Source organism: Carassius auratus, chromosome 15 (assembly GCF_003368295.1).
Source record: "Carassius auratus strain Wakin chromosome 15, ASM336829v1, whole genome shotgun sequence".
Classification (NCBI taxonomy): domain Eukaryota; kingdom Metazoa; phylum Chordata; class Actinopteri; order Cypriniformes; family Cyprinidae; genus Carassius; species Carassius auratus.
In genome coordinates, this window is record NC_039257.1 from 3,464,918 (window position 1) to 3,482,954 (window position 18,037).

Below are 18,037 nucleotides of genomic sequence, written 5' to 3' on the forward strand. Positions count from 1 at the left end.
CGGCACCCATTCACTGCAGAGGATCAATTGTTGAGAAAGTGATTTAATGCTAAATTTTTCCAAATCTGTTGACAAACTTAAGTGAGCAACTTCTGAGTGATAACAGTTTTTCTTGTGGGAAGCAATGGTGCTGCTAATTGATGGGTGACAACTAGAAGTCAGTGATGCAACTGTTCTCTCTTGTACCTTATGCAAACAAAAAGACACAGTGTTCTGTGTTCTACTGTCTACATGTAGTAGATGACAGAATGACTAGTCGGATCCAGTCAAGCAGAACAGAGTTGAACTATCCTTAAAAACTCTCTCTTTCTCTCACACACAGTGGGCATGTGAAAGGAAGCGTGCATCAGACTCACATTTTAACTGCAATGAAGTCAGAGACTTAGAGTGTATGTGTGTGTTTGGGTTTTTTGTGGTCTGTTATGCTTTCTTGATGATTCACCTCTTTTATTGAATGCTCAAACAATGCCAGGACTGTCTGGGTCCCTGCAAACACACACACATGAAGTCCCAATGAATTCTAAAGAGTGACTTGCTCGAAGGAAAATGTGTCCTTTTCCATGTCTTCTTGATTTCTGTATATTCAGAACACTTAGTAGAGCCCTGTATTAGAAGGATTAGTAATTTTAGACCAGTGAACCTCTTGACCCCAACAGAAGAATAATTCCCTAAACCCTCCTTTTTTATCTCACCTTCTCTTTCTCTCTTTCCATCAGATGAGTCGAGTCATCATCAGAAAAAGTGTCAGTGGTCACTAAGGAGGCGGCGTTCCCATTTCAACCCTATTGGGAATATCATAACGTCTGGATTCCTATTTAAAGAACCTACTTTAGAGATCACGCTCCTGCGATGTTAGACGCGGCCTATTCAATGCGAGCGATGCCAGAGGCTCTTAATCATCTACATGTGAGTCATCCTGCTCCTCAAAGACAAGACCTGAAAGCAAATGTTAAGTAGCTTTTAAATGTTTCACAAACATGTCAGAATGTTTTCTAGGCAGTGAGCAGAAGCATCTGAATTTGTCTCATGATCAGCAAACAGACTGCAACGACTGACATTTGGTACAAATGTTGCTCATAAAGCCAAGTCAGACACGCTGACAAGCAACTGACCTCCCTGAATTGTTCAACACTGCCAAAATTGGGGAAAAAATATTTGCACAAGTCTGCTGTAACAACCAGAAAATCTTTCAGACAGGGTGAAGTTTTTTCTGTCTTGAAACAAGTATTTCTTCATCGTTGATATGAAGGCAAAAAGCAACTTCTAGAGGGAAAAGATGGAATAAACATTTATAATAATGCAATTATAAAATTAAATATCCAATTTCATCCAAAACTTACAGTGCATTTAAAGTACACATTTACATTTTATCAATGCTTGCTTTTCCTGGCAATCAAATCCATGACCTTGGCATTGCTAACTCTATGTTTGAGCTACAGAAAAGCTTGAGCTGAATGTGCTTACAACATTCAGTGTGATATGACAAAAAAGGTTTTATTTGAAGCACTTGAAGAGGCAAATATCACTGTGAAGCCGACTTTCCACTATCACCATCATTCGCACATGATCGCTGCATTTTACCCCCAGTTGCAGTCACACAGAAAATTAAATTAGTTGTGAAGCAGTTGATTCCCTTTCCTCAGTGAATGAATTATGAATATACCCACACAAAACAAATGGCTAGCTATATGTCTGTAAGAAAGACAATTATAACATATTTATTATGATATAACAAATTTTTACATTTATACCGTTGTGGATTATTTATGGATTATTGTGATGTTTAAATCAGCTGTTTGAAAGAAAAACAAAGTCATTTTTAAGGCCAACACAAATAATTGCTTAACAATTATAACATTTGTATTTTGAAAATGATTAAAAAAAGTTTTGCACACAGTTTTTTTGATGTGAATACATCATACATTGTTTGTTTAATAAAGTTTGAATATTTTAATGCATCCAGACTTCAAATCAGATCTACAACATTTTTAAACTCCATTACCATTAAATTCCATTAACCTTCATTAAAATTGAATGAGGTCTAGTCTGCCATTTATCAGAGATAATGAGGAGTAAAGATATAGGGGCAGGTGGACATAAAATGAGCAAAAATGACTATAGATTTGCATTGAAGGAGGGACCTGAGATCTGTCTAGGGACCAGAATACCAAAGATGCTCTTGACTTAAGCAACCATCCATTGCACCCTGAGCAACCACAAAGGAATGCACTAAAAACCACCCAGAACACATCAACAACCACATACCAACACTCTTGCATTGTGGCTGTTTTACATGAAAGCAGTGCCCACATTTTCTTGATAAATTTAAATATATATATATATATATATATATATATATATATTGTTTACTTTATAAACTTCTATTGGTTTACATTCCAGTACTCATCTCTGATCTCTCTTTTGCTATCAGACCATTCGTCGTTTTTTCTTCTTTCTCATTCCTTGCTTCTCTCGCATTCCGTTTTTCCCCCTCCGTCTCAGTCTTTTCTCGATCTCAGTTGGACAGTGATCCTTCTGTGTTGTGACCTGGATTCACAGTAACAGTAGAACCGAGCTAAGACAAAACCAGCCTGTGTGTGTGTGTGTGTGTGTTTAGACACGTCAACTGACTAGATTTATGTTTTCACTGGCTTCGGGAATTTGTAATTGTTTCTGTCAGGCATGTGCATATTGTACATCAGGAAGCAGGCAAATATTATTCAAATAACATACACATGTTATACCAATACTTGTCTGCAATGTTATTACTGCACTGCAATGTGTTTTTACACTATTGCACCCTGACCCAGTGTCTGGCCACGTTCATAAATCAGATCTCTTGGATATCTCAACTGTTTCTCCCAAACAGCTATGCAATGAAATTTATTTTAAATAATTGTATTTTAATTCATTCTATTAATTAAATGATATTTTCTCTATAGAAACAGATTACAAGACATCTCAGTGTCTCAAACTGTGATCAGATGTTCTCAGATGAAGTCTATAGTCAGATAAATATAAACACAAAAGACACAAAATTATTCACATTTAATTCTTTCAAGGCTGAACAATCTGAGCTGGTATCTACATTAAGTTTATATCTCTGGATTCGTTCTTTATGTCAACAATTGTCTCATTTGTGGCTGTTTTTATTTCTCCAGAGGAATTTTAATAGAAACATCTGTTAACATAAATAAAATAACCAAAATCTCCATTAAGTCTCCTGAGCTTTGAAAAGCCACTGAGTAACACTTACACAAGTCCTAGTTTGATAAGCCTTATACCTAGTTGCAAACACAGGCTTGTCAAGTCAAGTCAAGTCACCTTCTCTGGGGCTCATTTAGTTGTCCTGGTCTCCACTGATACTCAGGGCTGTAGAGGTCATCTCTAAGTGCTGATCCACCATCTAGACTGGATACGGACTGGATCTGGCGGCTACGGTGACCTTGGAATAATAAAAAAACAGACTAATATTAGCGTAGATGCCATTCTTCTTATGATGTAGCAAGTGCATCGTGTGTTATTGGAAGTGTTTCCAGTTTTGGTTGACCTAATTAATGCAGCCTAACAATCCTTCATTGGATCTGAGCAATAGAAATGTGCAAGTGTGTTATGTGTAAGTTAGGTTAAAGAGATGGGTTTTTAATCTAGATTTATACTGACAGAGTTTGTCTGCCTCCCGAACAGTGTTAGATTATTCCAGAATTTGTGCACAACTGCCCCCAGTTGATTTTGATATTCCAGGTCTTATCAAATTGCCAGAGTTTTGAGATCACAGCGGACGTGGAGGACTATAATACAATAAGAGCTTGCTCAAGTACTGAGGTGCTAAACCATTCAGGGCTTCATAAGTAATTAGTAGGATTTTAAAATCTATACAATGCAGGGAGCCGGTGCAATGTTGACAGAACCGGGCTACTGTGATCATACTTCCTGATTCTAGTAAGAACTATAGATGCTGCATTTTGGACCACTTGGAGTTTGTTTATTAAGCGTGCAGAACAACCAACTAATAAAGCATTACAATAATCTAACCTTGAGGAGTGAACGCATAAATCAACATTTCTGGATTTGATATTGAGTGTATAGGTCGCAATTTAGATATGTATTTGAGATGGAAAAATGCAGATTTACAAATGCTAGAAATGTGTCTTTCGAGGGAAAATGGAATGTTAAAAAAATCTAGTTTACTTTATAAATTTCTATTGGTTTACATTACAGGTGGCCTAATGGGAAGTTGTGGCCTAGTGGTTAGAGAGTTGGACTTGGACTTGTAACCAAAAGGTTGCGGGTTTGAGTCTTGTACTGGTAGAGGTAGGTTGGGGGAGTATATGGCCACATGTCACTTTCACTTACATTTTTCATCTCTGTCTCTCTTTTGCTCTCAGACCACCTGTAGTTTTTCTACTTCTTTCCCATTCCTTGCTTCACTTGCATTCTGTTTTTTTTCCCTTTGTCTCAGTCTTTCTCTATCTCAGTTGGACAGTGATCCTTCTGTGTTGTGACCTGGATTCATAGTAACAGTAGAACGGAGCTAAAACAAAACCAGCCTCTGTGTGTGCATGTGTGTGTGTGTGTGTGTGTGTGTTTAGACACGTCAACTGACTAGATTTATGTTTTCACTGGCTTCGGGAATTTGTAATTGTTCTTGTCAGGCATGTGCATTTTGCACATCAGGAAGCAGGCAAATATTATTAAGATAACATACACATGTTATACCAATATTTATCTGCAATGTTATTACTGCACTGCAATGTGTTTTCATTCTATTGCACGCTGACCCAGTGTCTGACAACAGAAGAGATCACAAATCAGATCTATTGGATATCTCAACTGTTTCTCCAAGACAGCTATACAATTAAATGTATTTTAATTTTTTTTTTTTTTTATTAATTAAATGATATTTTCTCTATAGAAATGAATATGAAGATGAATATAAAAACAAAAGACACAAAACCTTTCTCATTCCATTCTTCCAAGGCCAAACAATCTGAGCTGGTATCTACATTAAGTTTATATCTTTGTATTCGTTCTGTATGTCAGCAATTGTCTCATTTGACTGCTATCAAATATCACACTTAAGTTCCTAACTGATGACGAAGAATTTGCAAAGCAGCCATCAAGTGTTAGTCAGTGTTCTAGGTTATTACATGCAGAGGTTTTAAGTCCGATAGTTAAAACCTCTGTTATTCAGAATTTAGCAGTAAAAAATTCCTTGTCATCCAGCTTTTTATTTTGACTATGGATTCTGTTAGTTGTTCAAATCGGTATGTTTGGAAATATAGAGCTGAGTGTTATCAGCATAACAGTGAAAGTTAACACCATGTTTCCTGATGATAACTCCCAAGGTTATTATGTAAAGCGTGAAAAGTAATGACCCGAGTATTGAGCCTTGAAGTACTCCATACTTTACATTATTCACTGCTACGAATTGACGCCAATCAGATAAGTACGATTTGAACCATGCTAATGCACTTCCATTAATGCAAACAAAGTTTTCTAGTCTATTCAAAAGAATGTTGTGGTCGATAGTGTCAAACGCTGCACTAAGATCCAATAGCACTTATACAGAGATACAACCACGATCAGATGATAAGAGCAGGTCATTTTTAACTCTAATGAGAGCAGTCTCAGTACTATGATATAATCTAAATCTTGACTGGAAATCCTCACAGATACCATTTATATATTTGTGAACATACTACCTTTTCTATATTCTTGGACAGAAAATGAAATTTTGAGATTGTTCTGTAATTAACTAGATCTTTGGGGTCAAGTTGTGTTTTTTTAGTGAGAGGCTTAATAACAGACAGTTTGAAGGTTTTGGGGACATATCCTAAGACAATGAAAAAATTAATAATAGTCAGAAGAGGATCTATGACTTCTGGAAGCACCTCTTTTAGGAGCTTAGGTGGAATAGGATCTAGCATACATGTTGTTGATTTAGATGATTTAACAAGTTTATACAATTCTTCCTCTCATATAGTAGAGAATGAGTAGAATTGTTCCTCAGGGGATCTATAGTGCACTGTCTGATGCAATACTGTGGCTGCATGGTTACAATTTTATCTCTAATAAAACTGTACTGTGGGCTAAGTTTCACAACTGTAATCAGGAGATTTAGGACCCTGGTTACTAAAATTTTCCAAAGAGAACTGAATAAAGGAAAGGTGTGGAGGTTCTGTGGTTCCATCAGCCAAACAGAGCATTAAGAAGGGAGACAACAGGAAATATGTTTAAACTAGTCCCATATTTCTTGTGGCAAGAAGTGAAGCCGAGCACATAAAGTGTGTGAGGTCTTGATCAAACTGCTGTGAATAAACATGAAAGTCCGTTTACTATTTTCAAATCAGTTTCTGAGTGAAGATTAGTATTTCTGAGTTCCTGTTTACACATAGAATGCAATCGTTTATATAATTAGCAGTTATCAGACACCAGGCACAGAGACACTCATTTTCTCATACTCTGACAGTCTTTTCATAGGTATGTGTGTGTGTGTATTCTAACATTTGTTTCTTCTAAAGTGTGCAATATGTGCTTTGGAGCTTCTGTGAAACATTTGTTGTGTGGAGGCGATAAGTGACAGTGAAGAGAGAGTGTTTCTTAACCAAAGACCTTCCAGCACAGACTGAATTATGGTTAGGATTTGTACATAACCACAGTGCGCCATCTGCTGGTGTTCAGTGTAAATAAAACAAATCGCTCTGATTTATGCTGTTATATTATAATATAAAGCTTTCGGTGTGAAACTGTAATGACTAATATGAATCAAAGTCTTTCATCTAGTTCTAATTATTATTATTATTATTATTATTATTATTATTATTATTATTATTATTATGTCAATAGATCATCATTTAAATTATGTTTTGGGTTGCTTTTTTCACCTAATACATTTTTTCCACACATTTCCTCACTTTCCATAATGTTTTTGGAAGTGTTTTTGTTAGTCTGTTTACATTGTATTTGTTATTGGTAATTGTTAAATGTTGGTAGATTTATTATTACTCTAACAAAATAATAAAACTCCAGACAGATTTTCTTTTAAAGATGAAACCCAGTATAAATTAAATTGAGTAATATTTAAAAAAAAAATATTTATTAACTTTATTATATTGGCAGAGAGAAGCACAATAATAAAGTTTGGTTAGTTACATTACTTTAATAAAAATAAAATGTAAAAAAAATAATAATAAAGTGCAATAATAATAAAATATGGTTAAAGTATGATGCTAAATTGTCTTATATATACCTGAAATTACTTAAATAACGCAAAACTATAGATACTTTTCCCCTACTGTTTTAGACTTTATCTACCAGGCTTGGTTGTTCTGACTTTCCATTCCTGATAATCAAATATCCCAAAACCCTTCAGACATCCATTTACATTTTCTGACTACATGATTGTGCCGTAAAGCTCATAAATTACTGCTGCTGACAACAAACCTCCAGGTTGTGTAAGTTCTTTGGTGCCTTGCATTCTCTGCACGTCTGAATTCTCCTCACAGTGCTCAAAGATGTGGAGGCCCTGCTTTGCCTCAGGACAACTGAGAGACTGCACAACTATCACAAAGAATGAGAACGATTGTTGATGCTTGAGGAGGCAACACACAGGGTGTGAACTTTAAACAAGATCTTTTTATACAATTTCAGTTTGATTGTGTATATATCGTTCAGTTACAATGATGTATTTTGTATGACCGACACATTCAGGGAAGACACCAGGTTGGACAATCTTTCAAGTTTTGTTCTACAGAAGAAAGTAAGTCATAGAGGTTTGAAATAACATGAGGGTGAGTAAACAATGACAGAGTAAAACATAAATATATCATTGGTATATTTCCAGCAAAGGGGTTGGAAATGGACAGCATTGTTTGCTCTGTGGCTATAGTGGCAACATTTAGCCAGTTTTTAGCTGTTATCTATTATCTAATTAACAGTGATGACCTTCAGATTTATTATCCTTGCAATGAACTGAGGCCATCAGATGTGTGACGCAACCATTCTGTATTCAAATGGCAACTCACAGAAAATGATGAGCCTGCCTTGGCCTGCAGAAAGCCATAAAATATCTGTACTTGTTGATATTTTTATGCTTATATTTGTGTGGCGTTCTCATTAAGATAAGCTGGCCCTATTACGACACTAAAGTTTGCCACAGGCAGCTATTTTTATTTGGAAATTTTACAATTAGCTTCACATAATTAGCAAAAATATAATTTATTGGCATTTTATTTCCAAGTAAAGTGGAATGCTGATAGTATGTACTTACCAGTGTGGTCTTGCACAAATCTTTAATATGTAAACTGTTTCTTCCAGACTTCAACCAGATTAAAGTGAGACTTGGAGCTTCTCATATTTTACTTGTGAGGAAAAGACCCCAGTAAAGTCACATTTAGAGTTTCAGAAGAGATCTCAACAATGTCTCACACTGTGCTCAAGTCTGTCTCTGTAGTCAAATATAAACTCATACATTTCTCTTCAAACCTTTCTAACAAAACCAAATGATCTGAGCTGTGCAAGCAATGCAATTAAGAAGAAAATCTGAAAGAAATCTGATACATAAATGAAAGTATTTTAATTATGAGAAAGCAATAACAATCAATTTCTTGCTCAGTATTTTAGTCTTGTTTTTCAATACAAATAGTGCAAAAAAAAACTTTTTATCAGATTTTTTATTGTTTTAAGTATAAACTCACTCAAACTTGCAGAAAACAAGACGTTGTATCTTATGTCACTGTATGTGAATGTCTACATATTTTTACTTGTTGAACAAGAAAGTCACCATTTTTGCAGTGAACAATTACATGTGATCACAAGACCATCCAACTGTCATCTGCAATGTGAAAAGTGTGACCCTTTCCTGTAAATGAGAGACATTATGTAAGCATCAACACAAGCAGTCATGCAGAAACACTCACGCTCAACACTCACCAACAAACACAGGACCAAATCTCTTATCACCTCTTAGCTGAAAGAAAGGTTTAGATTAAGAGAATTTTATCAGTGTTAAGGCAGTTTCAGAAAGATGGGTTCGGAAGACAAATTACTGTACTGTTCCTTTCATCACACACACACACACATACACACAGAGAGTGACTCTAGGTGTTCTCCTCCTCTCTCAAGCACTCCTAATTGGCCACATGCTGAGTAATGTGACCAATGAGTTTCAGGGCCGGCTCTCTTCATTGGATGTGTGTGTTTGTTGGAGTTCATCAGTGCGTCTGACTCTTTTGGTGTCTCCTACAGAAGGATCTGGATTGGATTGGAGAATCTACGGTTCCTCACGTTCTAGATCTCACTTGAAAGTTTAACTCTTCATCAAAAACCACTGAGGAATCCCTAATAAACCCCAAAGAGAGAAAATTGGTGAGTAACATTCTGTGTGTGTCAGTTTTATGCTCTGTTTGAGAAATGATTAGATAAGATTTATACCTGGAAGGGAGGAATAGAAGATCTTTTTCCTTGGGTGACCATGACTAATCACAGTCTTAGCAGACAAACTCTGTATTGAAAACAAATCAGCATCTCCATCTACACAGGGCAGTGTTTGTGTTTGTGAATAACTGGCTATCTTTCTCTTAATGGAAAAGTTCACCCAAAATATAAAATGTCCTCATTTACTATCCTTAACATCAGTCAAATGACTTTTCTTCTTCAATAGAATACAAAAGGTGATATAAAAAAAATGGGTCTGACAAGATCCAAAATAACAAAAATAGCACGATAAAATTAAATTTTTACATTTAATAAAGACTGAAATGTAGGTCTTCCCATCTGCCAAATATATGGCATTCACGTCATTTGTCACAAGCATCATTGTTCTTTAAAAACAAAAAAACTGACATTTTTCTAAAGCTATCATAACAAAGCTATCATACGACAATGCATATATTATTCATAATATTAAGTTTATAGTATATAGTAGTATTGACTACTTTTATAGTAATTTTATGGTGCTTTTTTTCACTTTGGAGCAGATAGAGACCCTTTTTTCACAAAAAAAAATTAGCAAGGACACTTACAAATATATATATACAAATATATATATATATATATATATATATATATATTATTATTATTTTTTTTTTTTTGCAAGGTATATTTTAGAGTTACTGTCTTTCAAATATCCATATCTCCCTGTATTCTCTTCTCCCTCTTTCTCTCATCACACACACCTGAAATAATAATTTACCCATGAGCACACCAGACTCATTTGCACTCTGACACATTGAACTGTGTGCAGTGGAGAGTCGCTCAGTTTTAATCAGACCAAATCTCTGGTTAAACTCGTAACTAAAGTCACCGAAACAAGACACATTTTTTCCATTCTAATTCAGCGTGAAGTACACATAAGTAACCCATGCACAACATGTGCTAAAGTTCAGATACAGTGCTTACAGTAACTGAAACACCATCTCAAACACCACCTCCCTCACACACACACACACACACACACAAAGGTCCAGGTTAATCTTATATCCAGGAAAAAGCTACTCATTGTTTTGCTTTTGTTTCTAATGTGTCAAAGTAAGTATTCACAAGGTGAGGTGTCATTGAGGCAGCTTAATAATTGCAAGATGTCAATCAAAAATATGACTGATCAAAGGAAAAAAATAAATAAAGAACTGCTTGAAAAAAAAAAAAGAATCCTGAAATGCAAAGAAAATGATGTTATCAAATCTTTTCAAGCAATTTGATTTTTTTTTTTACCTAGACATTACAGCAAACAAAAAAATATCTTGACCATGACTTTACACGAAAATATATGAGTAGGTGTAGTGCAAAATAAATCTATTTCTTATTCAGTATCACTCATAAATCATTAAGGCACATTTATATGAGAAGTGAAATGGCTTAAGATACTTAGTTTAATAAGTCTAAAAAATGTATAAAAATTAAGCAAATTTAGGCCTAAAACAAAAAATAAATATCTTCCAGTGGTGTCAGGTTATTTTTCGAACCACATTGCCAGATCTTTTATTGTTTTAGGAATAAACTCTCTTAATGTTGATACATTTTCCAAGACTGTTTATTGTATATAATTTTGCTTCTCGAGTAAATATGTCTGAACAAAATACATTTTTGCAGTGTATAGAAGAAAAAAGCATGCATATAAAAGCATTTTTTCATTCAAACTTAGTTCCATCTGTAAATATGACCAGTGTCACGCCGTCAGCTGAAAGCCCATCATTCATAAGTTAATAAAATCTCGTATGAAGACAAGCAACATGGTTATGTGGCAATGACTCTGTCGGCGAAGAATCTATGTAAATGAATGACATTCATACATGAGGAGCCATAGTGTAGCATCAGATGTCCACAGACTGGGGTACGCTTACGGTAGCACTGACATTATTAGCCTGGGATTAATCCATGGAACAGGACTCATAAAGAGAGATGTGTTTTTATCGCCCTGAAGCCAGATCTGATCACATGAACAACATGCGCCGCAAACACGCACACGCTACTGTCTACTGTGATTTATCATGGGATGATTTCCCCATGAAGTTTAGATTAAGATATACAGAAAATCTTCATGGCCTTGTCTAATCGACTGCATACTTCATGGACAGGGAGCAGGGGTTTTCTTGGGCCAAGGATCTGGAAAAATAATTATTAGCATTCTGTCAATCTAATAATATTTGTAAGCAGTGTTTCCTCATTTCTGGTAGACATCAACTAACATCATCAAATATATTTATTGAGGCAGTTTATCTGTTTGTTTGTTTTTGTGTGTGTTATATTTGTCTTTTCAATTGAATAAAATCTCAAAACCATAAATAAAATAATAATAAAAAAGAAAAACAAATGATGCCAGAATGGTGTAATTATGAAAAGTAAAATCTTGAAATCTTAAAAACTTAAATAAATGTTTAAAGTATTAAAATTATGTATATTATAAAATTATACATACATATGTGTGTGTGTGTGTGTGTGTGCTTTAAACTTATAAAAGTCTTTCTAATTAATGCTGTTCTTTTGCACAATCTATCAATTAAATAATCACAAGAAATGTTTCTGGGGCACCAAATTAGCATATTAAAATGATTTCTGGAGGATCATGTGACATTGAAGGCTTTAAATTAGAAATGTGCTATATTGCCATCACAGGAATGAATTACTTTTTTAAATACATTAAAATAGAAAACAGTTGCAAAAATAGTTTCTCAATAATATGTGACAATGTTACCTTTTTTTTTTTTTTTTACTGTATTTTGACCAAGTATCATTTTATTTAATCATTTATTTTATCATTATTCTTTTCCCTAGCTTTTTTCTTTTTATTTCCAGTAAATAAATTAATATTTCAAAATTCCACATTGAAACTGTCATGTCTTAAGATCACCAGAAACACCTACACCACCAATTTGTTTTAGGATTTCCTAACCCCGAAATCCCATTTTTACCCCTGGAGGGAATCAAGGTCAGGTCACAATATGCTAGAATTTGTAAAGATTCAAAGAAACTTCACTCATCTTCAGCCAGCAATTTTCCCCCATTAGGAAAACATCCAGAAGTGGAACATTCCCTCTCCTCACCGGGAGAGAAGCCGCAGGGCAAGTTAACATTTGTTAGATGAAAATGTGACACTCTTATTTACAGTTTAACCTAAAGCCTTGGCATCCAAACAGCCTCACGCTCAGCCACTCTTATTTAGTGCGCCTGCATAATATTTACAGACACATTTAACTTGTTTTACAAGTGACTGGTACACTAGTCTTATCACTATTCATCTAATATCATTAAGCAGCGTGACACGTGGAAAAAACATTGTGCTAAAGGAGTTCTTTTTATTATTATTTCTGTGCTTTGCTTTTTAGTGTCAAACTAATTACTCGAAGTCGTCTGGTAGAGAGAGAGACAGCGCAAAAAAAAAAAAAAGAGCGGATTAAACACACATTCCTGCTGTCCTTTCCACACACACACCCCACTGAGATACATCACCAATTAAATCACCTGGCAGCCACATCAGTGCAGAAGCACACACACTACACAACATCTCTGCCTTCTCTTCCTCAATAATAACACAGGTGACTAATGTTCATACGGCTGGTTAAAATTTCAAAGGAATAGTTCACCCAAAAATCTGTTGATGCATCCTTAATGTAGTTCCAAAGCCAAAAGGAGAAACTTTCTAAATTATGACAGCTGTCAAGTGCCAAAAAATACAAAAATATACCATAATATGCCAGGCTTATTTCAGTTAGTCCGATTTATTTTTAATCAAATCAACTGACAGTCAGACTAACTGAAATAAACCTGGCATATTTGGTAAACATGTTCTATGAAACAAGCCCCTGAAGCAAGATGATAGCTTTGTGTCTTTAATATTATTTATGTACTATCATTAAATTTAGTCATATTTTAAAATAACTTTTTTCTATATGCAGTTTTCTTATAATTTTGTTATGTGCTTTTGGCATTTATTTCTTTATAGGTTTTATTAATTTTTCATTTTAGTAATTTTAGGACTTACATTTTTATCATTTTAATGTGCTTTTTTTTCAGTTTTTGTAATTTTAGTTATTAAAACTTAATAGGCAACAGTTCTAATTTCCATTGAAGTTTTTAAGGTTTACATTTTAAGAATATGAATTTCATCTATTATTTATATTTCATTTTTATTTCAATTACTGAAAATTATTTTTAATGGTTTTAGCTTTTCTTCACAATAACAACACTGGAACAGATAGAAATTTAGTAAGATATTCATATAAATAATAATAAAGAAAAACATCTCATCAAACCTCTTCCTGTATATTTAATCTGACTTGTTGAGAACGAACACAGTTTTCTTAATTACATCAAATCTAGCACCATTTTTAGTATGAAAAATAAATGCTAAAGAATTTAGACTTTCACAAAAAGAGAATTAAATGAACATTTCACCCAAAATCTGCTAAACATTTATTCATCTTCAGATCATCCAAGATGTAGATGAGCTTGTTTCTTCATGGAAACAGATTTGGAGACATTTGGCATTACATCACTTGATCAGCAATCTGCAGTGAATGGGTGCCGTCAGAATGAGTCCAAACAGCTGATAAAAACATCCCAATAATCCTCCAGTCCATCAGTTAACATCTTATTAAAGGAAAAGCTGCACGTTTGTAAGAAACAAAAAATAATAATTATATCAAACATTTTTCAAATTCAATTTGAATTATTAAATTTAGGCCTGTTTCCTTACATTTTGCTTAAGTTTGGAGCATAATACACCTGCATACAAATTCTTCAAAATGTCTCCTTTTGTGTTTCACAGAACTAAACATCAGGTCAACACTGATTTTGATTGACATGTGTTTGGAATTTCATTAAAAAAAAAAATTAGGGGAACTTTCCCTTCACGAACATCAGATTTTCTTATGTAAAAGTACAGACAAGCAGCATGTGGAGCTGAGTGCTCTTTGCTCACCTTTCCAGGTGCCAGCCGCTCGCCAACTTTAAATCACCATGACAAGCACCACCAGCGACCAAAAGGACACCTCCTGCGCCCTGATGTCCAAACCTCACTGTCAGCGGCTGGTCAGCAAGGACGGCCGGAGTCTGATGCGAGGCAGTGCCCCGGGCTGCAGAGAGACGTGGTTCGGGGCCCTGCGGGACATGTGGGGGACGTGGCTGGCGCTGCGCTGGCGTTGGGTGGTGCTGGCGTTCTGCAGTTCATTCCTCCTTCACTGGCTGCTGTTCGCAGTGTTGTGGTATCTGCTCGCCCGTGTCAACGGAGACCTGGAGGTGCCTGATCATAACTCTCCACCGCCTGGTCATGTGCTGTGTGTCAAACACGTGACGGGCTTCACCGCCGCCTTCTCTTTTGCCCTCGAGACACAGCTGACCATCGGGTACGGCACTATGTACCCTAACGCTGACTGTCCGACCGCCATAGCCCTGCTCGCCCTGCAGATGCTGCTGGGACTCATGCTGGAGGCCTTCATCACCGGTACACACCACACTCTTCTACTTCACTGTAGAGATATGCATGAAGTCTATGTAAAAGATATAACTTAGTAAATATAGGTTTTAAATTAGTTTAGAGTTATTTACAAGAATATTCCAGAAGGCTTAATCGACACCTGGCATCATAATATCTGGTATCAGATACACTGTTTGCACCATGTTTATGTAACATTTTACCAACTAATGTGTGTGCATGGTTTTTAAGCACATTGACTTTTTTAGCACGTTGCCCTGTTTATAGTTAAGCCAAACACATATTCTGCAAGATTGTATTATTATAATTTTTATTTTATTTTTTTAACTCAGAAATCTCACAATGACATATAGAGATGAAGGCCTCAGATATATGTAGAGTCAGTCATGGGACTGAGTTCACATGCTTTAAGCAAAGTACCAGTGAAAGACTCTTTGATGAGTATATTTTTAATGGCACTTATCACGAGTACTTTGCTTCTGAACTATAGGGTAAATGTAAACACATCACAATTCAGGCTTTGTAAAGCAGACAGTCCTGATACTGAAGCCCTCGGAGGAAAGGATGCAGATGCCCTGCAATTGAACTAGAAAATATAAATGGATGTAACAGTATACACTGATATCAGGGATAGTTGATCCGACTTCAGAATTTCAGTTAATTAAGCCACCCATAAACACAAATACTGTAAGTGAACTTACAAATGCAGCCAGAAACAAGCAGCATAAACTTTCCAAAATGGCAAAAGTTATCAAGGGGCTCTGTAATACCCTTAGAACGACATTCATTAACATTCCCATTCATCTTGATGGCAGTTTCTGTACTGCTGGCCCTGGAGTGAAGTAAACAATCTGCATGCTGCCATCTTGGCTCAAATGCATGTTCTGCAGACAGGTTTTGTGAGCCAATCAGTTGAACTGCAGGTGTCATGTGAGTAATCACCCTTTGATACCAAAAACAGCAGACAGGAAAAAATAAATAAATTTATACTTTTTAAAAACATTTACTAGAATATACTGAAATCTTAGCATACAAAAATGTATTGGCTGTCAATTGGATAATTGTTTTGTTAGAAAAACGTGTAGTTACAGAATCTACCAGCAGGGGCTGAAGTCAAACCTAACACTTCAGGAGTTTTGAATAGGATTGCGCAAAATTCAGAATTTAAGAATTATGAGCATGAACAGGAAGTTGAATTGGAATAACAGGAAGTGGAATTCACTAATCACAATTCAGATAGTGGCAACAGATAATTGCATTATGGGAAATTAAGTGTTTTTCCATTTTTGCCCATATATACATAAAGTAGTTAAAATAATTAATTAATTAATTAATGTGATGACATTTCGAATATATATATATATATATATATATATATATATATATATATAATATTATTTATTTATTGTTTTTCATTTTCTAAAAATAAACGATAATTTATTTTGGAGATTTTTAGTTTAAAGGTTTTATTATTAATATAAATACTTATTCAATTGTTTATTTTGCTGATTTATTTAGACCATTTGGTTTTTATGTCAATTCCTTTTCGTTCAAATTCTATCTTTTCTGTCACTGCTCAGGTGCATTCGTTGCTAAATTCTCCCGCTCTCAAAAGCGCTGTGGTGGGATCCTGTTCAGTCCTCAGGCCGTAGTGTGTGAGGTCAGAGGTCAGCATTGCCTGATGTTCCGCGTCTGTAACCTGCTTCCACGGCCGCTGGTGGACGTGTGCGTGAGCGCCGTTCTCTACGAAGAAAGTGACAACCACGAACTCCACCAAACAGCGATAGAATTCAGTGTCGATAACCTGGGGTCACGACCTTGCCCACTTTTCCTGTCACCTCTGACCTTTTATCACCCTCTAACTCCAACCAGCCCTCTAAACAGCGCCACAAGCAGCAAACACTTCGAGCTGGTGGTGTTCCTCACCGCTTCTCAGGAGAGCACAGGCTCCGGATACCAGAAGAAGACGTCGTACCTGCCCGACGAAATCCAGTACGGAAGCTGCTTCACCAAGGTGACCTCTCGACACGGAAAAGGCCGGGGGAAAGCCGAAAGCATGCGCTATTTTGACACGCAGCCCAGTCCTCTCACACTCCCAAACACACACACTGGCGACACACTGGAGAAAGAGCACGTGTCGGTCCAGATCAACGGAGAAGGCTGTGACCGGCTGGAGTAGCAGTGCTTTGTTTTTTAGAGTAGCTTTAGAATTCTCTGCTCATGAAAAGGGCATTTCATTTCATTTCACAACACAACCTCAAGTTTATGACTTTTTATCCCGAAAGACAACCTCAGTTAGTTAGGATCTGATATGTCAACCCATACCATTAGAAACACATCAAAACCATTTTTGCTGCTACGGACACATTTTTGTTTTCCAGAGCAACACAGATGAGTGACAGCTGCTTAAGATCTTGTCGGTAATAAGAGGAATCTCCAATAATTGTAAGTTGAAATTCTTCACCCTGAAAACCAATCGTTTGAGCCCTTATTTATTTGGTGACTGGACCATGTCACTGTGGTACCTGTAATGTACATATCTGAGTAAAAAGGCCTGTTTTAAAAAAGTGCTACACACAGAGCTGGGTAGATTACTTAAAAACTAGTCTGTTACTGATTACAAATTACATGATGGAAATGAAAGTTTGTAATGTAATCTGCTGGATTACACACATCAGATCAAGTATTCAGATTACTTTTAGACTACTTTTTGACCTCTTCGAATATATTCACAATTCACTGCCATTGTGTAATTCTGTAATCTATAAAAAAGTAACTGTAATCAAATTATGAGCATTTTTAGAAAGTACTCAATTTTAGGAATCTGATTACATTGTGCAGTACCTCTGTTACTATCCAGCACTGGCTACACAGACATGAGTGATCCTTGTCAAGAAAGTATTTTTATCTAAATTTATCTTTTAACTAAATGTTATGGATAGTTCAACCAAAAATGAAAACTCTGTCATCATGTACTGTACAGATGTGGATGCTCATTCATTAACATAGAGCGTTGCAGTCGATAAATTTTTTGTAGGCCAACCCGGAAATTCACTGTGGTTTGCTCGAAAAAAAAAAAACAATTATATTTTCCCAGTTTTTTTT

The 18,037-nt window shown here is 35.7% G+C and overlaps 1 protein-coding gene across 2 annotated transcripts; it reads left to right on the forward strand.

The window, feature by feature from the left end:
• Nucleotides 1–722: 722 nt before the first annotated feature.
• Nucleotides 723–18,024, forward strand: LOC113114770 (inward rectifier potassium channel 13-like). Of its 2 annotated transcripts, XM_026281759.1 has the most exons (4): nucleotides 723–906; nucleotides 9,250–9,369; nucleotides 14,428–14,941; nucleotides 16,513–18,024. In XM_026281759.1, the coding sequence occupies exons 3-4, from the start codon at nucleotides 14,458–14,460 to the stop codon at nucleotides 17,109–17,111; spliced, it is 1,083 nt and encodes a 360-aa protein (XP_026137544.1). In that variant the 5' UTR covers nucleotides 723–906; nucleotides 9,250–9,369; nucleotides 14,428–14,457; the 3' UTR covers nucleotides 17,112–18,024. The 2 variants fall into 2 exon arrangements, with proteins under 2 accessions (XP_026137544.1, XP_026137543.1); XM_026281758.1 differs by lacking the exon at nucleotides 723–906 and having other exon boundaries at nucleotides 9,040–9,369.
• The last annotated feature ends 13 nt before the right edge of the window (nucleotides 18,025–18,037 follow it).

Coding starts and splice junctions, on each gene's coding strand:
- LOC113114770 (XM_026281759.1), top strand. CDS start 14,458: ATGACAAGCACCACCAGCGACCAAAAGGACACCTCCTGCGCCCTGATG. Junction 14,942..16,512: donor GCTGGAGGCCTTCATCACCG/GTACACACCACA, acceptor GTCACTGCTCAG/GTGCATTCGTTGCTAAATTC.